Source organism: Nuphar pumila, chromosome 13, assembly GCF_984573655.1.
Source record: "Nuphar pumila chromosome 13, dmNupPumi1.hap1.1, whole genome shotgun sequence".
Classification (NCBI taxonomy): Eukaryota; Viridiplantae; Streptophyta; class Magnoliopsida; order Nymphaeales; family Nymphaeaceae; genus Nuphar; species Nuphar pumila.
The window spans coordinates 79,283,491-79,309,163 of NC_143261.1; the positions used below are offsets into that span (position 1 = coordinate 79,283,491).

The window sequence follows — 25,673 nt, forward strand, 5'->3', positions numbered from 1 at the left end:
AAATATAAATAACAAAAAAGCTAAGAAAACAATAAGTTTTGCATTATTTTTCTTTCAAAAATATAAAGAAACATGTTTTAAAGTTTTTAAAATATAAAAGAAACAAAAAAATAGGAAATGCAAACTTAAAATATAAAAAAAGAATTTTTCTAAAAAATATCGTGATATTATCGCGATATTTTGTTTTGGTGATATTTTGAAAATATCACGATATATTCAAAATATCGGTGATATCGGTGACAATGATTATATATATATATATATATATATATATATATATATATATATATATATATATATATAGTGAAAACACAAACATGCATGCGAAGAAATAGAAGGAAAAAAAGAAGAAGAAGAAGAAGAAGAAGAAGAAGAAGTGAGTGGAGAGAAGAGAGGAGGAGGAAGAAGAAAAGGAGAAAAAAATAAGAAGGGAAAAAAGGAAGAAAAAGAAGAGGAAGAAAAAAAAGGTGGAGGGGCAAGAGGAGGAAGAAGAAAAAAAAAAGGAAAAGGAAAGAAGAAGGAAAAAAAAGAAAGAAAGAAGAAGAAGAAAAATGAAACATGTTGAGGCAGGAGGAAGAAGAAAAGGAGAAAAAACAAAAAAAAAAGGCAAAAAGAAAGAGAGCATGTCCCCACCACCTAGGCAGGATAACAAGGCCCTACTACTAAGACCCTTAAGTTTAGGCGGTGGCCTTGTGCCTAACCTGCCTAGGCAACTTAGGCACATTTGACAACTAAGCTCCTGTAAGAAAACTTTTGGGGGGTTATACTTGATTGTTGGCATATTTAGTAATGTGTCATTATAAACCTCCATGGGCCTAATCGTTCACTCTCTAGTTGAAAACCAAGCCACTGCAATTTTTCTTTAGCTTTTTGCATAACATGCAGCACCAAGAATGATCAAGTTTTCCTCAATAATTTACCATGCTTGAGAAACATTGAGTGCTCACCAGTAAACTTTTATCATGAATGTAGCAGCATGATATTTTCAGGTCAAAGTCTAATCTTGCTTAGCAGCATTGCTTGTTCTTTGCTCATTTATTTATATTGGGTATTGTGGTAATGCAGGTGGCTGAGAAGGTGGCTAAAGGAGAGCTTGGTGCTGCTGTCGCTATTGTGAGACCTCCTGGCCATCATGCTGAGCATAATGAACCAATGGGGTTTTGTCTTTTTAACAATGTCGCTGTTGCTGCTAATTATCTTATAAATGAAAAGGTATGCACTAATTTCAGTTATATGATTAGTGAATTTTCTCTGGTTCATATTAGGAATTTTTTATGGTAATATATGTTACTTTTAATTATATTGGCTCTTATTTGCTTTTAATATCCCTTATTTACCTTAATATCCAACTCAGTTTTCTCCTTTCCCGCAAACTTATATACTTAATTTCATTGCAGCCAGAACTCGGCATCAGAAAGATTTTGATTGTTGATTGGGATGTTCATCATGGAAATGGCACACAAAAGATGTTCTGGAATGATCCCCGAGTGTTATTCTTCTCTGTGCATAGGTACACAAGAATATCTGGATATCTATTTTTCCTCAATGTTTAGGTCGGCTAATGCATATCAGTAAACTTGTGGTTTCATGTGTATGTTTGTTTATTATTGTTCTTTTGCTTTTATCATTATGCATTCAGTGAATGCATTCATTGTGCATGCACAAGTTTCAAATAATGTCAACCTATGTAGATTTATGATAATAAATCCATTTTCTTTTTTTTTTGTTTATTTTAATTGCTAGAAGTATTCGGTAATGCCAGCTTCAAGTGATCTTTTCAAAGCTGGTTCATTTCCCTTCTTGTCATCTATAATATGGAGTATTCCCATAGTTTCCTGTCTTGCTACAACAATTAATTTTTGTAGCGCATTTCTCTGTCACAAACTTGTTATCCTTACCTATTATGCAACAAGAAAACCTGAAAGTGATTACCTATTATGCAGTTGGCCCAGATGGTATACCTATCGAGGCTTGGAAATGCTTGGGAGAGAAAGGTTTAGAATGGTTGACAAATCTTTTTAACAAGATTTGGCGGACAAATAAGATGCCTAATGAGTGGAGGAAGAGTACTTTGGTGCCTCTATATAAGAATAAGGGTGATATACAAGATTGCACAAACTATCGTGGTATAAAACTCATGAGTCATACTATGAAACTTTGAGAGATGGTGATTGAGTCTAGGTTGAGGAAGGTTGTCATGATATCGAAGAATCAATTTGGTTTTATGCCTGGAAGATCAACTATGGAAGCTATACATCTTCTTAGACAACTTATTGAGAGAAATAGAGAGAGGAACAAAGATTTGCATATGGTTTTTATTGATTTTGAGAAGGCATACGATAGAGTACCTAGGAACGTTCTCTGGTGGACAATGATGAAGAAAGTTATTTCTCTCAAGTACATTAGTATAATTAAAGATATGTATGAAGGAGTAGTAACCAATGTCCGCACTTGTGGAGGGGTGACAACCAATTTTCCTATAACGGTTGGGTTACATCAAGGATCTGCTTTAAGCCCTTTCCTATTTGTTATAGTGATGGATGAGCTTACGTGATCAATTCAAGAAAATGTGCCGTGGTGTATGTTGTTTGCTGATGATATTGTTTTGATTGATGAGTCTAGAGCTGGGGTTAATACTAAGTTAGAATTATGGAGACAGACATTAGAAGCAAGAGGTTTTAAGTTGAGTAAGAGTAAGACATAATACATGGAATGTCGGTTTAGTAAGCAACGAAGTAGTGATGAGAGTGTAGTGAAGCTTGGTGAGCAAGAAATACTGGTGGATGATTGTTTCAAATATTTGGGATCTGTCATTCAAAAGTATGGAGAAATTGATGGAGATGTAAATCATAGGATAAAGGTTGGGTGAATGAAATGGAAAAGTGCAACTGGAGTGTTGTGCGATCGTAGAATGCCATTGCGGTTGAAGGGAAAGTTTTATAGGATGACTATTAGGCCCGCTTTACTATATGGTACAGAATGTTGGGCTGCCAAGAGACATCATATTCAAAAAATGAGTGTAGCTGAGATGCTTATGCTGAGATGGATGTGTGGAAACACAATAAAAGATAAGATTCGGAACGAGGAGATACGTAAGAAGGTAGGCATTGCACCCATTGAAAATAAGATGAGAGAGCATCGTTTACGGTGGTTTGGACATATTCGGCGAAGGCCTAATGATGCTCCAGTTAGAAGGATGGAGAAATGGGAAAATATATTAGTTAAAAGAGGTCGGGGTAGGCCTAGGAAGACATGAATGGAAGTGATAGGAAAGGATATGAATGCTTTGAACCTCACTGAGGACATGGCATTGGATAGAAATGATTGGAGGAGAAGGATTCATGTGGAAGACCCAGAATGATTTTCTTTTTTGGTTCATATCGCTGACCCCAATTGTTTTGGGATGAAGGCGTAGTTGTTGTTGTTGGATATTTTTTTCTGCTTTCACCTGTCTTATAAATGTTTTTATCTGCACTTCACAAAGCTAGTCACTAGGTAATTTTTTAGCATCATTTAGGAGTATGTATAAATATAAATATATATATATATATATATATATATATAGAGAGAGAGAGAGAGAGAGAGAGAGAGAGAGAGAGAAACAATGATGTGGTGACTTATTGCCAATGGTTACTAGATTTTTTTCCATTGTAACATGCAGTCTTTCTTTTCCATTATAATAAATCATTACCACTTTCACACATTGATGTTCTTGTCTTTATACCTTTTTCCTTGTTTACAGGTACGATAATGGAAGCTTCTACCCTGGTGGTGATGATGGTTCTTACCATAAGGTTGGTGAGGGTTTGGGTGCAGGGTATAATGTAAATGTTCCATGGGAACATGGGCGATGTGGTGATGCTGACTATCTTGCTGCCTGGGACAATATATTGATTCCACTAGCCAAGAGTTTTGACCCAGACATCGTGCTTGTTTCTGCTGGATTTGATGCAGGTAGCTTTCCCTTTATGGTTTTTTTTACCCTCATTATTGAGCCTGTAGTAAAATAGTTCCAGATCTTGAAGCTTGGAGCATATTTTCTCCGCCATATGTTATTCATTATACTATGTTCCATAAATTTTCGTAATTGTGATGTTCAGTCATCCTCATGATTCTAATCTGGCAAGCATGGTTACTGGATTTTGGATCGACTTAAGGTTACATCAAATTGTCCAGTTCAACAAAGTTTTCTCACAGATTCTGGCATTTTTTTCCATCTTTTTTTTTTGTCCTTAATTGTATTTCACATTCCTTGTGTCAATTTTTGTTACTTAAAAGAAATCAGATATGCCATGAAAGAAGTACCAAGTCAACCCTGAGTTAGAATGGATTTTCTTTTTCCCCCCATATAATTGAGTTCAATCACCTTCTTTCTCTCTGATCATCTGACAGTTATGTGCATAGGCCAGGAAAGGCACACAAATTTCATCACTTGGCTGGAATCTAAACTAATATTAAACAATCTTTCTTTGTTGCTGGCTAGACTTTTGCTTGTCATGTTACATACCATTTTCACAACAAATATTTGCAAATAAACGACCAGATGTCTTTTGGAACACCTTTGTAATTTTTAATTTTCATGGAATGCATATTATGATTATGCTTTTGATATTGCAGAAGTTTCCTAAACCATACATGTAAACTGCAAGTAATATAACTTGAAGCCTTTTCTGCTTGTGAACAGCTGTTGGGGACCCACTGGGAGGCTGTTGTGTCACACCTTATGGGTATTCTGTCATGACAAAAAAGGTTTGCTTGAAAGATGCAAAATATGGTTTATATGCTGTCATTGTACCTAGATATTGTTGATCTGTATTCATGAATCATGGTGACTTATCAGGACTTCTCTCTTGTTATTCTGATGCTTTCTGCGGGTTTGTTGATGAGATGCAACTTCTCGTTGCACCAAACCTTTAGACTATTGATCAATATTAAATTGACTAACATTGTAGATGCACCTTTTGTTTTATCGTTTACTATTAAGTTGCATTAAATTATCCTGGGCAGTATTTGTAGCCACAAACTTTAGAGCAGGAAAATAATTGAAGATCAATTTTTATACTCACACTACGCTGATGAAACAATGTCAGCTACTTATGCAATACATGGTCCTTAGCTATGTCACATAGTCAAGGACGGGGGGCATGGGTGAAGCAAATGCATGGGACAGGAACTTAGTAAAATTACATGCACATAGATATCTTTATAACAATTATAAGAAAGAGGAATATCAACTTAGTAAACCGAGGCACTGGTTCTATCCAAGGTTTTAAAGGTGTGAGGCATAATGAGGCATTTTTGAGAATTTTGAATTAGGTGTAATGAGGCATAAGCCTCAATATTTTTAGGAGTAAAGTTTTTAAAAAAATATAAAAAAAACTACAAGTACTATTAAAAGTACAACTATAAATATAAATAGGCAATAACTGTTGCAAATTAAGATGGCTATGATACATTAAAGGAAATTTACATTTGTTTAGTATAATTTTGAAAGTTGGGGCTCTCTTTTCCTTTTACAAGAATGTTGGTTTGACCTTGAAATTTGCAAAAAAGGTTCAACCATCATAACATTTCCAATCTTAAGTATAGAGAAAAAAAAGAGAGCAAAGGTGTGCCATAAATTGACTGCTGGAGGTTGGTACCCATATATCCTAATGATGTAAAGATGCCCTACTTGCTAGTTCTCAAGGACCAAGAAAATGGTCCTTGCTTCAAAAAATGCAGCACTTCTACTGCTGCTTTTAGTGCTTTGACATCATCACCATCTAATAGAGAAAGACCCACTGTAAAGGACAATTCTCTGAAAGACAATCCCTAACTCCTGAAACAAAAGATAGCTGAGTACACAAGGTCCTGTTCTTTATGGAAGACCTAATTCATTGAGATGAATGGGAGAGATTTGTGTTGTGCTAGAAATCTTATATACATAAATTTGCACACATATATTAGCATATATGCATGTATGTATGTATGTATGCATGTATGTGTGTGTGTGAGAGAGAGAGAGACTAACATTAGATTAAAACCAAAAAAGTAAAAAAAGAAATAATAGGAAAGTATCTACCTTTAATTAGTTCTTTAATGATCCTCATTGATTTTTTTTGCCTTCGCCTCCGAATAGGGATTGTGCCTTTGTGTTTTACGGTCAAATATCTTTTAGACAACCCTTAATACATAAGTAATGTTCAAAATTAGATTACACTTATTGTTTTTATTACTTTCATTAACACTATAAATATGTTAAATTTTTGCTTTCTTGGACCTAAATGTTTATTGAAGACTTAAGCCTGATATAGAGGCTTAGACCTCTTTGGGAAAGAGACATGGGCCTCACTTTCCACTAAAAAAGCCTAAGTGTCTAAGGCTTTGTTGGTCAAGAATTGTTAAAGTTATGCACCTTTAACATCTCTTAAAACGACCTTTAAAACATTGGTTCTATCCAGATATCAAGTTACCCTCTTTTTGTGCCTTTAACCACTTTATTTCAATCATTGGATCATGATACTGATTTTCATTGCATTTAACAGGAATGGCAATGACATATAAATATACATGTGGCAATAGATTGCCATATGGACAAATCCACATTTATGCATCTGCTGCTTGCTTGACTGTTGAGACTGTTAGAAGACGACCTCCAGATTTACCTGCACAAGGAAGGAAACAAGTGATAGAGAAAAAGGGGATGAAGGAGGTCACGGCTGAAAATCGTGCGTATTCCTTGATCTATTCGATAATACATATATTAAGTGGTTACAAAATAATTAGGGTACAAAAATACCCTTTGATGAGAGTTAAAAATACAACATAACACTACTATATGGATACGGGTCTGGATTTAGTCCAGATCTGTAAACCAGGTAAATGGCGACTTCTTTTCACCCTCCCTCAAGTTGTACATGATCTTGGATCATGAACAACTTGCCTTTTAACATCCAAAATTTGTCCTTTGTTAATCCTTTTGTGAATATGTCTGCAACTTGTTCTTCTGTTCTGACAAAATTGGGCTCAATTTCTTTTTCTTCGACCTTTTGCCTTACAAAATGTTGGTCTATCTCAATATGTTTTGCCCGACTATGATAAATAGGATTAAAAGACATATTGATGGCACTTTGGTTGTCACATAGTAAGAGTGATCGAGCAATCGATTCTCCTATCTCTGTGAGGAGGTGTCTTATCCATGTAGCCTCTGCAGTTGCGGCAGCCATCGATCTGTATTCGGCCTCTGTGCTCGATCTAGCTATGACTTTCTGCTTTCTACTGCTCCAAGAAACTAGGTTTGACCCAAGAAAACTGCAATAACCAGATACTGATCGACGTTTTTGGTATACAAGTCCATCGCCAGCAGTGCCTTTCAAATACCTTAGTATTCTCTTAATCGCCTCCATATGTGATGTACGAGGCTCATGCATAAATCGAGACACCTGATTGACTGAATATACTATGTCAGGTCGAGTGAAAGTTAGGTATTGTAACATACCTACTATGCTGCGATACCTAGTAGGATCTTTACATAAATCTCCCTCTTTAGAGCTCAGTTTCTGATGTATAACACTTGGGGTTGTCGAGGGTTTGCAGTTCATCATACCCGCTCTACTGAGAATGTCCACTGTGTACTTGTGTTGAGTGAGAGTAAGAATATCACCTGTCTTGTCGACTTCCACCCCAAGAAAATATCGTAGATCTCCCAGATCTTTCATTTTAAATCTCTGATTCAACAATTTCTTTACTTCCTTAATATGAGTTTTGCAGTTTCTTGTAATGATGATGTTATCTACATATATCAATAGGAGTGTGGTCACACTCTACTTCTTGTAGATAAATAATGAATGATCAAGAAGAGATCTAGAGAAACCATGTCTTTGTATTTCAAGTTAAAAAATCTCGAACCAAGAACGAGATGCCTGTTTCAAGCCATATATCACTCACACATATTGATTAGCATCTTGTTCCGTATAGCCTGCGGGCTGCTCCATATAAACTTCCTCCTTTAGATCTCCATGCAGGAAGGCATTTTTAACATCTAGCTGACTTAATGTTCAACAACTAGACCCAACACAATTCGAATGGTCCCCATTTTCACAACAGGACTAATGGTTTCATCAAAATCCCGCCCTTGTTCTTGTGTAAATCCTTTGGCAACAAGTCTGGCTTTATACCTTTCAATAGTCCCATCAGGTTTATATTTGATCTTGTACACCCATTTTGATCCAACTATATTCCTATTTGGTCATCTGGGAACAACCTCCCAAGTGCCACATTCATGTAAGGCTTCCATTTCTTCATTCATCGCTTCAATCCATTTTTTTGAGTTGACAGCTTGATAAAATGTGAGAGGCTCATCTTCTTTGTTTATGGCTGTAAAAAACAATTGAAAATCCAGAGAGAAATTTTTGTAGTTGACCCATTTGTCAAGTGGGTGTCGAGCCCGAGTAGATCTCCTTGCAGCCAACGTCTATGAAGGAGTAGGAGGTATATTAAGGTCCGGACAAGGAGTAGAGACAACTGAAAGTTCCTTTTCACGTCTGGTGTAGACGATACCCTTATACCTTTCTGTTTCTAAGGGTTGTGCAGCAACGTCTTCTGATTGTGATGCACCTTCTATCTCCTCACATGTTTCCTTCTGACTACAGTCCGGAGGGCATTCATTATTAATGTTGGAAAAGAGTTTGGAGCTTAACCATGGGTGATATACCTCAACATTGGACCATGAGTTGGAGGGGTTAGTTGGTTGATTATCAAAGTTCATCTCATCAAAAATAACATTTCTCGACACTTTTATGTGTTTGCTCGACGGATCATAGCACCTATACCCCTTATAGTCATCCGCATACCCCACATATCTACACTTCAAGGCCTTGTCTTGAAACTTATGCCTCAATGAGCTGTCAACGTGCACATAACAAACAGACCCAAAAACACGTAATTCATGGTAATCAGGATGAATGCCAAAAAGTGTAAAGTATGGCGATCTGTTTTCCAACAGTGCCATAGGAAGACAGTTTATCGCATACACTATAGAGTGAAAAGCCTCTGTCCATAAAGTAATAGGGAGATTACTATCATGCATCATGCTCATTGCACTCTCAACATCGTGTCGATGTTTTCTCTCAGCAATCTCATTTTGCTGAGGTGTGTGTGGGCAAGCCACTCTTCTCCTTATTCCATTATGCTGGAGAAATTCAATAAAATCACTAGAGGAGAACTCTCCCTCTCCATCGCATTGGAAATGTGGAATGTTTTCAGGGAAATGATTTTTGACAAAGGAATAGAACTTTCGAAATAGTCCAAAGACTTCTGATTTATGCTTCATGAAGAATGTCCAAGTATAACGCGAATAACTGTCAACAAAGATAAGGTAATATCCAAGGTTTTAAAACCCGTGACTCGGAACTCGACTCGTTCTTTATTGACTCGTGACTCGGCGGGTCAACTCGGTGACTCGGACCGGGTTTTGTTAACTTTTGATTTTAAAAGAAAAACAATAGATAATTTGTCTAAAACCATGTTTTTGAGTAAACATAGTCTCCAAATGTCTATAAGAATATAAAAACAACTGCAAAGAGCTATAGAGGTTTGCTTGAATAATTGAATTTGATATCTATACAAGCACTTTGACTAATTCATGACTTGAATTAGAGGATTTGGTCACCATGAGTTCAGTCTGCTACTACCTAAGGTTCCTAAAATGGCCAATCATATATGCTAGCTTGTTTTAAAAGTTTTAATTCCCTCTTTAACAAATCCATAAATGTAAAACAGGGATATATGTGCATATTGAAAGTTTACAAAATGCCCAATATCAACATAAATAAGCAATTTTCTCATGTATAAAACTATGCAGGAAATATATTAATGGCACAACTATAAAAAGACTACTAATATTTGAATATGTACCATGCTTGTTCACATAACAAATGGATGATGAAACCTAAATGTGATTTCCCATAGGCATCCAAAACTCAAAAAACTGTAATTTGGAACTCAAAAAACAAATTTCAAACATCACAAAACTCGCCCGAGTCAGGCCGAGTCAAGTCGAGTCAACCCGAGTCAAGCCCGAGTTTTTGCAAACCGAGTTTGCCTTGTCGGGTTGACTCGCTGGAGGGGCGAGCCGAGCTGAGCCGAGCCGAGTCAACGAGTTGACCCGGCGAGTTTTAAAACACTGGTAATATCTACTTCCCGAGCCAGAAGCAATTGGCGCAGGACCCCAGACATCTGAACATATGATCTCAAAAGGCCTTGAAGCTCTTTTATTGATTGAATTGAAGGGTAAAACATGACTCTTACATAAATGACAACTCGAACATTTTATTTCATTTGCTTCTGAACCCAGATTAGACTTGGGAATCAAATTATTTGAGACAAGTTTTTCAATAAAATGACGACCACAGTGACCCAAATGACTGTGCCAAAAAATTGGCTTATTACATTCAGAAATAGCAAAAACACACTCAGAAGAAACCAAAGATGGATGACGATGGAGTTTCAAGGATAAACAAGTGGAATGGACTATGGAGGAGGGATCTTCTTGAAAAATGTACATATTGCCTCGTCTTTTTCCTTCAGCGAATGTCTCTCTCGTGCGAAGATCCTTGACATAAACAGAAGAGAGAGTAAATTCAACTGAGGCATTAATATCATCAACAAGTTGTGAGACGGAAACAATATTTTTCTGAATATTTGGAGCATGAAGAACATTTGAAAGTTTGAGGAAAGATTTAGACATGGGTATAACAACATTTCCAATGTGTGAAATGGAATGATGAGTTCCATCTCCTGTGACTATACTATTTCTACCAACATAAGAAATAGGGTTTAGAAGTTTACCTACATCACCTGAAACGTGGGTTGTTGCCCCTGAATCAACTTACCAAGTGCCTTTATCATTCTGCTTCATATTCAGTCTCGCCAGTGCTGCCAATAGTAACTCATTTACTTCTCCCCCGGCCTTTGAGTTTTCTGTGTCTTTCTTAGCCTCTTGTTGTGAAGATTTCCCTTTATTTTGTGGATTGAACCAACAATTTGCTTTAATATGTCCCATTTTTGTTACATAAAAAACAGGTAGGAATGGGCCTTTGATCTTGTTGATTGGGAGAAACATTGGGCGTTGGAAGTAGTCCACGACCCCTAAAGCCAGATCTTCCCTCTCCACTCCTGCCTCGAAAGGCACCACTTCCTCTTCCTCTGCCATAAGTCAACCCTGTGGCAAGAACTTCTTGAGTCCCAGATTGCACATAATTTTCTTCAGAGAAGCCCTTCAGACTCATCTCATATTGCAACAATTTTGCACGTAGATCTTCGAACTTAGGAAGCTCTGAGAGACACAATAAAGACGTTGTCAGGACATGATAGTCTGGCCTCAGCCCACTTAGAGTTTGTTGTACTTTATCTTTATCATCAACCACACATCCCACGATAGCCAACTGATCCGTGATAGTCTTCATTTTATTTAAGTATTCCATGATAGACATGGAATCTTTCTTCAACATCTAAAATTCTCGCTTAAGAAACACAATTCTGGCCTCAGATATTTGTGAATATGTCTGAAGTAACTTGTCACACAGTTCCTTGGCTGAACAATAATCAGGAATGGCTACAAGAACCTCTTGCGACAATGTAGAAGTGATGTATGCCACCAATGCTTGGTCTCTTTTCATCCAAGCAATGCAATCCGGATTTCTGAGAAAAGCAGTAGAAGATACCCATTTACCATCTTCCTTTTCCTGCGAGATAAATTCCGGAGGGGTTGGAATTGACCCATCCAGATTTCCAGAGAGATCTTGGCTCCTTATGAAAGGAATGATCTGCCTTTTCCAAGTCAAGAAATTGGTGTTGTTTAACTTCTCAGAGACGAGTTGACTAAGAAAAATAGAAGAAAGAGTTGTTTGTGGGAGCGTGGAGTCCATTGAAGAAAAATACGGAAGTTGGTGTTAAAGGAAAAAGGGAATTTCTTGACAAATTCAATTGATTAAAAAATCAGCCACTTTTAATACTCAGCCACTTTTAATATTCTGCCCTTTTTTCTTTTTTCTTTTTTTTTTTGCAGAAGTTAATAAACCAGGAAAATTATATCCTGTTGTGGCCAGCGAACATGACAAGACTGATTATATCAACACTGAATTGGTTCCTTATTGAACGAGTATATCTAGTTTCCAAAAAAAAAATTCTGTAACCTCGAATAATAAGAATGATAAATATGAAAACAGAAATATTTCAAATGAGACCAGCTTAGCAACAGAGGATCCTGTCGATGATCCCTGCTTAAAATAAGCAAGGATTGTTGGCAACGAAGGAAGATCAGAATCGATTAACGTGGAGACACGTTACCGATTCTTGAAGAAGAAAGTTTCAGAAGTGGACACTTGAAACACAAAAACTTTGTTTGGAAAAGGATCTGGGTTTTGGATTCTGTGAAAACACAGATTTGAAGAAACCAGATTTAAAGAGAAAGAAATAACGTATTTAAAAGGAAGAAGAACGAGCACAAAATTTAAAAAAGGGAACGAGCAGATTGAAAAGAGAACGCAGATTGAAATAGCATGGCTTTTGGAATCTGAGAAGATGCCGATTGGAAGAATTCAGATTTAAAAGAGGGAGAACGTAGATTGAAACTCACAGATTTCTTGCCTTGGAACTCAACACCATCTCTTTGGACACCCCTTTTGGAGAATCAATCCCAGGCCCAGCTTCAACTTTGCTCTGATACCATGTTAGAAGACGACCTCCAGATTTACCTGCACAAGGAAGGAAACAAGTGATAGAGAAAAAGGGGATGAAGGAGGTCACGGCTGGAAATCGTGCGTATTCCTTGATCTATTCGATAATACATATATTAAGTGGTTACAAAATGATTAGGGTACAAAAATACCCTTTGATGAGAGTTAAAAATACAACATAACACTACTATATGGATACGGGTCTGGATTCAGTCCAGATCCGTAAACCAGGTAAATGACGACTTCTTTTCAGAGACATCTTAACAGGATGACCAGATTGTATACATATGATGATGCAAGATTTGACTTGAGGTCTAGTCGTTAGGTCTGAAGAGTAGGTATGAATCACAATTCATGCATGTGCAACACATGCACAGTTTTAGAAAACCCGTCTGATACCAATCATTTCCTTTTTGTATATCATGCCCAGATCCATGTCTAACGATCTAATGACATAGCTCAAACCATAAGAGAGAAAGAGAGAGAGTCATATTCTCTTTGAGGCTGTTGATTCCCCAAGGAATATCACAATGAGGATGCTATATCACTAGGAGTGTCAGATTCCCTAAGTTGAAGCTGATAGGTAGATTTGAGTTACCACGTATTTGACTATGAGATTAGCAATGAAATTTACCTTTTCTGCCTATCTCCTCTGTGACAGGTCGTAACTTGCTATCCACGTATTGGTGGCATAACAGGAAAAGAAAGAACAAAGAACTGCTTTAGATGGCTCTAAACTATGTGACATGGATACTCCATTTTGACTCCCATTCTGTATCCCCTCATGTATTGGTCATACTGGAAAGTTCACAAAAATGACAATATCTCCATATTCACAGCCATATTTATGTGATGTAGGCTCTAAGGCTCAAACTATTTCTTTCTTCTTTGGTAGCATTTGTAGATGAGATATTATATTAGTCACATTTTCCTTGATGTATATGTACTGATATTTATATATTTGTATTTAGACATCTAGTATATCACTATTAACAGTGCTCTTAGGTAGTCTTTTGAAAGGAATTTAGCCGTATTGGCGTTTGCTTATCTATATTTTCTGCTTTCTTTGACTACATGCAGTAGAAGTTAAGTGTTCTTCTTAACAACAGATTATGTTAGTAAAAATATAAGACACATCAAAGGATAAAATGCAAGTATGTAGTACAACAGTCTGAAAGACCCATTATTCAGCACTCAGGTTCAGAGTTAGGCGGCTGGTTGTACCCATTTATCATTGTTTGCGTCAAGCACTCTAGGAATCTACCACAGAGCATAAAAGACTGGTTCTAGCTAGAATGTTCAATCTGATCTATCCAAGTTCATGCTGTCACACAATCTCATTCTGTGGTGTGGCAGCCAATGTCTTCATGTATCTGGCTGATGTTTAACATTTAAAAAGTCATGTGCTTTCTCTTTCTGATACTATTTATATTTTCATGTTTAACGGAAACCACATCTGGCCTTAATGCATTTGGATTTCCTCTTATGATGGAAACATGGTACCATATTACTGTGTACATGGACTGAAAAATCTTTTAAGAAATACAAGACATGAGATAATCATTGATTTGTTTAATCACTTTCTTCAGCTGATGGAATTTGCAAATGGAAGAATCATTCTTACACTGGAGGGTGGATACAACCTTCAGTCTTTAGCTAAATCCGTTCTTGCCTGTGTTAAAGTTTTGCTTGAAGATAAGCCTATTGCTGGTTCATTTGAGGCCTATCCATTTGAGTCCACATGGCGTGTCATAAAAGCGGTAAATGATTATTCAAGGCTGCTGCTTTGCTATATTAATTTGTGACAGACATAAAATTACATAATCTTTTGCAACTAAAGTACCTTATATAGCATTTTTTTCCAGGTTCGTCAAGAGTTGAGTGCATTCTGGCCAGTGTTTTCTGAAGAGTTGCCTGAGTTAATCAACACTGCTCATCTACCTGAGGTACTAATTTTCCTTTTTCTTGACCCAAACTTTATGCATGAATTTGGGTATCTTAGTACTAGAGTGTACTGACATATTAGACCTAGAGTTTGGAATCATGTAAAAGACTGTTAAGACTAGTGTTATCACCTAAATGTTATTTTCAGCCTTTTCACCTGTATATTGTTAAAATATAAAACTGTACATATATATATCATAATATTATATTATTATATATATAAATATATTTTTCATTTCTTTTTTTTCTGTAATTTTTTTCCTTTATTTTTTTTCTTTATGTCATCTAGTTCAGTTTGAACTAGAATGACTCTTGCTAGTCAAGTCCTGTCCAGACTTGACTAGCAATAGAGCTGTTGGACTGACAGTCCAACAGCTCTTATTGAGTCCTCTTTCTGCTGTGTATATAAAGGGGTGCAGCCCCTCTTGTATTTAATCCCAATGCTTCTTAAGCAATTGGTTTTTCATATCAATAAAGAATACATTTTTATTTTTATTTTGTTTCCAGTTATACCCTTTTTAAGGGTTATGCTTTAGTGTCATTCTTGACACTTGCCCTTGTGAATCTAAGCTCGTGTTTCGAAGATCCCCATTTCATTTCATGGTATCAGAGCTGCGGAAGTACTAAATCTTGAGGAAAAACTGCCTCAGTTTCCGTGCCCGTTTGCAAAAGTGTTCGCCGCTTGAAGAGAAGTGTTTTATCACTTCATTGGGGAAGATTTCACATCTTGTTGTATTGTTTTTTTTTCTTCTTTCTTTTTCATTTTCTTTCTTGTTTCTCTTCTATCCCTATTCTTTCTCTCCTTGTAATCGATGGATGACAATGATAAAGTCACCGTCATGCCTATGAAACTAAGTGATACGAACTATGTAACATGGGCTTCAATCATGAAGCACCATATATGGGGAAAAGGCCTATGGGGGATTGTGGATGGTTCCGATTCGGAACCTAAGCTATCTCTTACTAAAAAGGAGGGAGATAAAGAGGTCCCTCTATCGGAAGAAGAGAAAATCAAGGCTATTGCCTCATACAAGAAGAAATGGAAAGAATGGAGAATATCTCATGCGAAGATAATGTAATGGCTTATCAATAGCATTGACATTAAAAAATGCTCAAGTCTTGTCAAATTTGATCATGCCGATAAGGCATGGGAATGTTAAAATATATGTAATACATATATTTATATATATATATATATATTTATATATATATAAATATATTTATCAGTCACTACCCGATAAGGGGTAGTTTTGTAATCTCGCCCAATAGGGGCATTTTAGACTTTTTCTTTTTCTTCCTTTTTCTTTTTTCCTTTTTCTTTTTCTATTTTTTTCTTATTTCTTTTTTGTCTTTTTTTATTTCTTTTGTGCATTTAATGCACAACCATTGGGGGGCCCAACAAAGAGTCGTTGGGCCCCCAACGGTCACAATTGTGACCGTTGGGAGCCCAACGACTCCTTGTTGGGACTCCCAATGGTCCCTCTCTCTTGCTTTTCTCTAACTCTCCCTCACTCCTCTCTTGCCTATAAATAAGAGTGGCTTCTTCAAGCCCCTTAGTGCATTTATAAGATTTTATGCTTTCTAGCCATTATTGGCTTTTGTGTATGTCCTCTTTTGGACTTGTTCTTTGATTTCTATGTGTGAATGTCCATTGTAGGACATACATTTCTTTTCCGCATATTTCATTAGAGGGAATACATTAAGAATATGTATTCCCTTAAAGATATTGCACACGTGTGCAACCTCCAAGAAAAAGTTTGAATGATGACACAAGGAGACAAAACTATTCGTGAATATTACAATGGGTTGTCCGAACTTTGGAAAGAACTTTCCCTTTTAGAACCAAAGTGGCATTGTGCCGAAGACATCGATCTTCGTCAGAAAAAACTTGATGCTGAACATTTTTACCAGTTTATCACTGGATTAAGGCCAGAATTTGAAACCACTAAATCGACCCTACATCACCGGGAAAAAATTCCTTCTATTGTTGAAACTATTGAAGAGTTAACAATGGAAGAAAATCATCTCCGGAAAGGTTCTTCAAAAATTAAAGATGATTCCGTTTTAGCCGTGTCTAAACCAGAGAATCATGTTCGATCATATAGGCCTCCTCACTTTAACCGACAAAATGGTGACTATGATAAGAAGAAAGTTATTTGTCATCACTGTCATGAACCGGGACACTACAGACCACAATGTCCCAAACTTAAGGAGCTGAGAGAAAAAAGAGCTGCAATTGCTGGATCAGAGCCTAAAGATCAGGATGCACCAGTTTTCCTGGCCCAACTAATGGAGATTCTTCAGCCTCTCATCAAAGGTGCTTCTTCCTCATCTGAAGCTTCAACCGGCGTAGCAGCCTCATCTTTTTCTGATCCAGGTAAAATTTCTTGGCTCCTTGACTCTGGTGCATCTTTTCATATGACCCTAAATAATCAAAGTCTATCCAAATGTGTTAAAAATAAAACAAGTGTGTCAAAGGTCTTTACTGTTGATGGGACTTCTCTTGAAATAGAAGGAATAGGAAATTTTGAAAAAAATTATAAAACAAAGAAATTTTCTATTCCAAAAATTAGACATGTTCCTAAATTAAATTTAAATCTTTTATATGTATCTCAAATTTCTGATTATGGGTTAATATTTCCTTTTCTTCTCATGATTGTTGAGTACAGGATCGCCAGTCAGGCAAGCTGATTGGGGAAGGCCATAGAGAAGGAGGACTCTATTATATGGATTTTTTGAAAATGTCGAAGAAAGCTTTTTGTTATAATATTCAAAAAATAGAGTTGGAACTGTGGCATAAGAGACTTGGTCACCCACATATAGCCAAAATCCAACATTTTCCAAATCTAGGAAAATTTTGTAACTCTGAATCATTTGATTGTAAAGATTGTATTCTCGGCAAAATGAAAAGATTACCATTTCAGAACAGAACCTTTTTCTCTTCAAGACCACTTGAATTAATACACTCGGATGTTTGGGGTTCTGCACCAGTAATTTCTAAAGGAGGATTTGTTTACTATGTTATTTTTGTCGATGATTTCTCCCGACATACGTGGATTTACTTTCTCAAACATAAGTCTGAAGTATTTTCATACTTTCAAAGTTTTCATAATATGGTTAAAAACAAGTTTCAAAATGATATTACTATTTTTCGCACAGATTCAGGGGGAGAGTTTTTATCCACAGATTTTCAAAATTATCTTAAATTGCATGGCATCACACATCAAAGATCTTGTCCTTATACACCTCAACAAAATGGACTGGCAGAACGAAAACATCGCCATATTATAGAAACCACTAGGACTTTATTAATCGCAAATCAAGTCCCGAAAGACTTTTGCGCAGAAGCTGCCTTAACTGCCACCTATCTTATTAATAGGATGTCATCTTCTTCGTTACAAAATATCACTCCCATTAAAAAACTTATAAACATTTCTCCAGACTACTCTAGACTAAGAATATTTGGGTGCAAATGTTTCATATTTACTAACAAAAATGATAAACTTTCCCCTCGTGCGATTCCTTGTGCCTTTTTAGGATATGCTGAAAAACAGAAACGTTATAGATGTTTTGACTTCAAAAATAATAGACTATATGTGTCTAGAAATGTTTTCTTTCTTGAAAATGAGAACTTTTTTTATTTTAGAAAATTAAAAGACGTCACTGAGTACTCCTTTTTGCTAGATCTAACATCAACATCTGATGAATATGACCTTGAGTGTAACTTTGATGATGATCAAAGAATTATTGATCTTAATGTTGAAAATGAAGAAGTTCATAGAGATACTAGTATTCAATATTCCAAACGACAAGAGTCTAATCCTCCATGTGCACTTGAAAAATATTTTAACATTCCAACTAGACAATCATCCCGAGTCTCGAGGCCTCCAGGAAAGTTTGTATCATACGAGTCTTTCTCACCCACATATAGGGCAGTTATTGCATTAATTCACTCATATGAAGAACCATTCACATATTTTCAAGCAAAAAATGATATTAAATGGATAGAAGCCATGAAAGTTGAATTAGATGCACTTGAAAAGGCTTCTACATGGAATATTCAAGATCTTCCTCCAGGGAAGAAAACTATAGGATGTTGATGGGTTTATAAAATTAAAACCAAGAGTGATGGTACTCTTGAAAGATATAAAGCTCGTTTAGTAGCCAAAGGTTATGCCCAAGAATATGGGATTGATTATGAAGAAACCTTTGCTCCGGTGGCTCGTATGACAACTGTCCGAACCTTAATTGCCTTAGCTTCTAACAAAAAATGGTCTATTTTTCAAATGGATGCCAAAAATGCTTTTTTAAATGAAAAGCTAGTTGAAGAAGTATACATGGAACCCCCTTCTAGTCTAAGTATTCCTAAGGGTAAAGTTCTTCACTTAGAAAAAGCTCTTTATGGACTTAAACAAGCACCAAAAGCTTGGTATGATAGGTTTAGTCGTGTTATGATTGATATTGGTTTTCAATTCTGTTTAACTGACTCTGCTTTATTTATTAAGAATTTTGATGCAGGGATCATTGTGCTTCTTCTCTACGTGGATGATATGATCATCACCGAAAGCAATAAACAGGGAGTTGAAACAATCAAAACACTTCTTAAATCTCATTTTGAAATGACTGATTTGGGCTTGTTGAGATATTTTTTAGGCATTGAAGTTGCTTATTCTCCTAGAGGATATTTATTATCTCAGATTAAATTTGCTTTTGATATTGTTTTCAGGTCTGCTATTACTGATGATAAAAAAGTTGACACTCCAGAAATTGTTAATGTTAAAATGAAGATTGATGATGAAGAACTTCTTGCAGACCCTACTCCTTACAGACAGCTTGTTGGGGCACTTTCCTATCTATCCATTACCAGACCAGATATAGCACATGATGTTCACACAGCAAGTCAATTTCAACATGCTCCTACTTCTGTTCATATGGGAGCAATCATGCGTATTATCAGATACATCAAGTCCTCTCTTTCACGAGGACTTTTCTTATCTCCCTCCTCTTCTCTTGATTTAATTGCATATACTGATGCTGATTGGGGAGGTGATCCCAATAACAAACACTCAACCACTGGTTTTGTGTCTTTTTAGGGGAATCATTGATATCGTGGAGGTGTAAAAAGCAGCAGAAGGTATCTCTCTCATCCACCGAAGCTGAATACAGAGTCATGGCAACCACGACCATGGAAGTAGTTTGGCTCCGACGACTGCTTGCTGACATGGGAGCTGAAGCGACAAAGGCTTTATAAATGTGTTGTGACAACAAAAGTGCGATGTACATTGCCAGTAACATAACATTCCATGAACGCACCAAACACATCGAAATGGATTGTCACTACGTCAGAGAAGAATATCTACACGGGATAATTGATCTGACATATGTCACTTCAGAATATCAGTTAGCAGACTTCTTTACAAAGCCTCTGGCTGCTCCCCAATTTCACTTTCTCTTAGACAAACTTTCGCTCATTGTATTGTAAGTTTGAGGGGGAGTGTTAAAATGTAAAATTGTACATATATATATAATAATATTATATTATTATATATATAAATATATTTTTCATTTCTTTCTTTTCTGTAATTTTTTTCTTTTATTTTTATTTTTTGTCTTTATGTCATCTAGTTCAGTTTGAACTAGAATGACTCTTGCTAGTCAAGTCCTGTCCAGACTTGACTAGCAATAGAGCTGTTGGACTGACAGTCCAACAGCTCTATTGAGTCCTCTTTCTGCTGTGTATATAAAGGGGTGCAGCCCCTCTTGTATTTATTCCCAATGCTTCGTAAGCAATTGGTTTTTCATATCAATAAAGAATACATTTTTTTTTTATTTTGTTTTCAGTTATACCCTTTTTAAGGGTTATGCTTTAGTGTCATTCTTGACACTTGCCCTTGTGAATCTAAGCTCGTGTTTCGAAGATTCCCATTTCATTTCATATATGATCTATGTTACATGGAATATTGCAGCATGTATCTTTGTCATGTTCTGTTGTAGGAAACACATGATCTTTTGGTTTGACCTTATGACTTTCTATTAATGTTTTCCAGCTCATTTCAGCCTCAAGTTCTGATTCTGATGCTGAGGACAATGTAGAACCTGACATTGGAAAAGAAATTGCTGGGACCAAAACTGAGGAACTTGAGGATTCACATGTTTGCCTAGCCTTTTCCAAGCTGGAAATTGATGATGCTGGACATAGCGAAAGAATTGCTTCAAATGTTGGTCAAAGCAGTTTGTCAGGCCCATCAGTGGAAGGGACAGGTTCCTTGCCAGCTCAAATAGCTGAGGGCTCCCTTTCATGGGGGTCAGCTTTTTCAAAAGTTGATGTTTGGTATGCATGCTATGGTTCAAATATGTGGAAACAGAGGTTTCTATGCTACATTGAAGGTGGACAGGTAGAGAAGCCCCTAAAGCAGAAAGCCACATTTTCCCCCTTTTTTCATTTGCTTGTTTAAAAAAGAAAAATCAAAAGCTGCAAGATGTTTGATGTTTTGAGGATGAGCAGAATATGTCCAAAGCTACCCAAGTTTGTCACACAATGTTCCCATGATATGCTACTATCTAGATATATTTTTGCATAGCTTCTTGATTATAACTCTGCAATCCATGAGACTCCATATGTTGCTGAAGAACAGATTTTCTGTGGAACTTATTATTTATAGGCACTCATTTAACTCATTAGAATTGTTATCGGACTCATTGATGTAATTAAGGTGCATACAATATAAGTCTTTGTCTGTTCCTCTTGATCATCCTTTTATCAAGTGAGATCATAGATAGCTATATGTGAAACGGCAAAATTTCTTAAAGAATCAGTACATGATTAAAATGTTTTGCATTAAAAAGACATACAAAAAAGGCATGAAACGAGCTAGTGGCAAATAAGATATATGGGTTCAGTTCCATTTTAAGTTGTGTAAAACAAGGTCAAAAAATGGACGGACGTATCAAGATTTTTTCATTCAAACCAAGCCAGGGTATATGAACTATGGACTCAAACCCAAGACCCAATGCGACTTGAATCTGAGGTCTAACCAAACTAGATCCATATTAGAGTTTTTCCAAAAGTAACTTTTTATTCTCTTGTTCTAGAATCTAGACATTTCTTTGAAAGGAATGAGTCTTTTGCTGGCATTCCCAAAAAAAGGATAGAGCTTAATCTTTTGTAGTGTCAAAGTCCTATTGAGAAGATGTGTTTTAAACAAAGTTCTGCTGACCATGTGTAATATGCTTTGCTCTTGTGAATACATTTTTCTTTCTTTTATTAATTATTGAATTGCTATCAGGTTCAAGGCATGCAAAGGGCATGTAGTGGATCAAATGATAAGAGACCGCCTAAGGATATTATGTGGCTTACTGTGCCACACAGGTTGCTCTTTGGACGTTCTGGTACTCGTACATGGGGTGAAGGAGGTGTTGCTTTTTTGCATCCAGAAAGCAATCCCAATGATAAAGCTCATGTCTGCTTGTATAAAATAACGTATGTAATCTTCTCTTTTCCTCATGATGGTGTAAACACTTCAATCTACAACAAATAAGCACCATCGCAGTGCCTTCAAAGCAATTCCTACATGCTGATTTTCTTGTCATAATTCCTGCTGCTTGAACATTACTTGTTGCCTTTTGGTTACTCTTTTGACTGCCTTTTGTAGGCTTGAGCAGTTCAATGATGTACTATTTCAAGAGAACAATTCAATTTATGATTCAAAGTCAGCACTGGTGGATTTAGCTCTCATGGAGTCTATTGCAGCAAAAAAATTTGATTCCCTTGAGCCTCTAAAGGTACATAATCTGTATCTCCATTCAGCATCACACACACACCACACACGCACAGGGTTGTATGATTTTCTTAAAATATTTTACTAAAATTATATGTTAATGGATTTTAATTGGGACCGGCTGTATTGTTCTAAGTTTCAACGAGTACATGTTTTCAGCAGATAATTAGTATATATTAATTTAGGACATCCTTTTTACAAAATTATTCATTGGTGGTGCCTACTCAGTATTGTCATGATAGACTCTCTCTCTCTCTCTCTCTCTCTCTCTCTCTCTCTCTCTCTCTCTCTCTCTCTTGTACTAGATTAAGCAAATGTAAAGAAAACATCCGAGGAGGAAAAAAAGAAGAAAAAGCTCAAGTTTCTACTTTGTTCTGAAAAACTGATCCACTCTTTGCACTTCACAGCAAGGCTAACAAAGCTAAAGGAACTGGATCCGGATATGTTTGTCCAGATAATGAACTGTTCCAAATGATTGCCTACCATGATTAATCTATTTGTCAGACTAGAAATATGTTGGTTAGTTTGGGATCAATTATGATAATTGAGCATTGTTAACTCTTTGTTACAAAGTTTGGCTATCATTTACCTGGGTTGCATCTGCACCTTCAGACTATTTGGTAACCACGATAGATTTTCTCAAACCGTCTATAACCTGCCATATGGCCCGTTCATAATAACATAAATTCAACCAAAGTCCATTTTCCCAAGCCTTGCTTGCTCATATTTTCTGATCATCAAATGTTTGTGGTGCAGAATGGTTGGTACCATAACATCATTTTCCTGGGAAAGCAGGATGACATTCCCATACTATCTATGACGTATGTTCCTAGCTCTTATTGAAGTTGTTGCTTTTATTTTTCCTGCTATGTCCGCCGATGAATCTACACGCACAAAAGTGCATGTGCTCATGTAGTTTGTACTCTTCAGTTTGCTACAAATTTTACTAGGAACCTATGCTAGATATTTTTTTTTCGGGGCCAACTGACCTCAGCTGCCAGTTCAGTTGTATCTATGTTTGGAAGCTTTGCATTCGGATGGAAACACGGTTTCAATGTACTGCCAAAAATACGGTGTTTCCAAAATGTGGTATTAGGGATGAAGGTGCCCAAAGCATCCTCTTGTGAATGGCATTGGAATGTGGTGCTAGGGCTGCCAACTCCATCCACAATGCAGTGTTTTGGCAACACCACTGCTCCCAAACAGTAGAGAGGATTAGGGAAACTGTAATGCACCTCCGATTCAAGGCTCCTAATCAGAGCCTAAAGAATGTCTTGAGATGCACAGTGGAGATCATGACGGTGGTTTGCTGGATGAAATTATGGTCATGCTTCCATCATCTCTTGTGGACATTATACTTGAGAATTCAGATTTTAAAGCCGAAGAAAGCTACCTCGAGCTCCAGTACTGGGCACTCTTGCGAGATTATGGACTGATTCTGGACCCTGATAGGTGGCAAGATCACTTCACAAAGCCAAGCAGCCTATTCACTAGCTGCCTTAGCTTGATCCCAGCTCCTTGGTGAATGAGTCACCAGCGGCTACCACACCTCAGAAACCTGTATTTGAAAACTGGCTAATCTTATTGTGGATGGCACTTATTGCCGGTCACAAGGACATGGCAAAGTAAACACGGGATAATCTATCTTTTTAGAAAATTTCATTAGGAACAGTATATGATAGGACACGACACAAAAGCCAACTGGGGGAGGGGGGGGGGGGGGGGCGGTATCCATGTTTATGAGTGTTTAACCATCTTTGCTATTCATTTGTGGTTTTAAACTTGTTCATCAACTTTTGGTCTCTGCTATTTGGGTTTGTGTGCAGGTGCCCATTATCAGATATCGATGGCTTCAAATCTGGGAAGCTGCCCATGTTGCCGCCTAGTGCAGAGTACAAGAACTGCTTGGTGCAGGGCTTGGTCGAAGGGAAGCAACTCTCACAAGTGGATGCAGTTGCTTACATTGATTCTGCAGCCTCATTGCCACTCTAACTGGTGTTGCTGGGTTCAGTTTTTTTGCGCAACGGGTTTTAGCAGATAATTGTGTTGATGCCCACTCTGTGGAATTCAAATTTTTGTATTTTGCATATATAATTGGTATTGAGGGCTGGATACTATATGTATATATCTTGTTTTGCTAACTCTTTTCCTGAACATACCATAAAAATCTAACATTATGCTACATGCAAGTAGACAAAAGAAGTGTCTTATTGTGATTACAGTGTTTTTTCTATGCTAGTACGTTCCTTAAGGGTATGTTTGATACGCCGTTCCCAGCGGGATTCGGACGAAAATCCCGCTGGGAACAGTGATTTTCAACAAACGTTGGATGCGGCGGACGGCGTTCCATGCGTCCGCCGCGTCCATAATTATATGTAATTTTCGTTCCACCTCCCCCCCCCCCCTTACAAAATGAACAGGAACGAGAGGAACGAATTTTTCTTGATGGGCGCACCTCTCTCGCCCGACGCTCTCTCCCCCTGTGACTCGCTGGCGAGGCTTCTTCGACTATGCTTGTCGAGCTAGTGGCGTTCTTTGCTCTTGCCCCATCGGGAGGCTTCTTCGACTACGCTTGCGAAATCTTCAACCAAATCCTGTACCACAATCTCTTCATTTACCAGACGATGATCAGGGGAGTTGTAAGGTATGGTCGTCCCCATGAAGCCATTCGAATGTACAGAGCCATGAGAGATTATGGCGGTCTGCCGAACAACTTTACCTTTTCCTTCATTCTTGGTGCTTGCAAGCGGTTGTCGGCGACCCTCTCCTGAAAATAGATCTGGTTGAAGCGAAACTAGGGTTTTGGCTATTGCTTTTGGGGCAAGATTTCTTCTTCTTCGCAAGCAGAACTAGGATTTTGACTACTATTTTTTGGGCAAGATTCCTTCTTCTAATCGCAAGTGGAACTAGGGTTTCTTGGATTTTGGGGTTTTGAGTTGGGTGATTGGTTTTTAAACAAAAAATTGGTGAATTGGGGATTTTGGGTTTCGTGGTTGCCAGTATGTTTTGTCATTTTGAGACATTTGTTGTTCGACTTCTCATATGAATTGAGTATTTTCTGTATTGAGGTAGTTCTTGTTCTAAATATTTCATTTTGGTATGGTTTGATCTAGGGTTTATTTTTGGTCTTAAGCTCTTAATTTTGTTGCCCAACTCTCCTCCAAGACGTCTATGCAAAGTTTTGTCTCACCTCCAACCTTGATTCGATGGTCTCCAATCGAGTTGTCAATGG

General features: G+C 37.1%; 1 protein-coding gene across 4 annotated transcripts in view; it reads left to right on the forward strand.

Annotated features, from left to right (window-relative positions):
- Positions 1-24,658, forward strand: part of LOC149818827 (histone deacetylase 5-like) — a 55,060-nt gene extending 30,402 nt beyond the window's left edge. For 2 of the 4 annotated variants that reach the window (XM_089984952.1, XM_089984953.1), the window contains exons 4-14: positions 1,066-1,212; positions 1,398-1,510; positions 3,743-3,954; positions 4,685-4,749; positions 14,309-14,479; positions 14,585-14,665; positions 20,711-21,058; positions 21,950-22,143; positions 22,316-22,445; positions 23,198-23,262; positions 24,268-24,658. In XM_089984952.1, coding sequence (XP_089841078.1) covers positions 1,066-1,212; positions 1,398-1,510; positions 3,743-3,954; positions 4,685-4,749; positions 14,309-14,479; positions 14,585-14,665; positions 20,711-21,058; positions 21,950-22,143; positions 22,316-22,445; positions 23,198-23,262; positions 24,268-24,433 — 1,692 coding nt within the window. In that variant the 3' untranslated portion in view covers positions 24,434-24,658. The remainder of the gene's footprint in view (positions 1-1,065; positions 1,213-1,397; positions 1,511-3,742; positions 3,955-4,684; positions 4,750-14,308; positions 14,480-14,584; positions 14,666-20,710; positions 21,059-21,949; positions 22,144-22,315; positions 22,446-23,197; positions 23,263-24,267) is intronic. The other 2 variants (XM_089984954.1, XM_089984955.1) reach the window with 2 other exon arrangements.
- Positions 24,659-25,673: the final 1,015 nt, after the last annotated feature.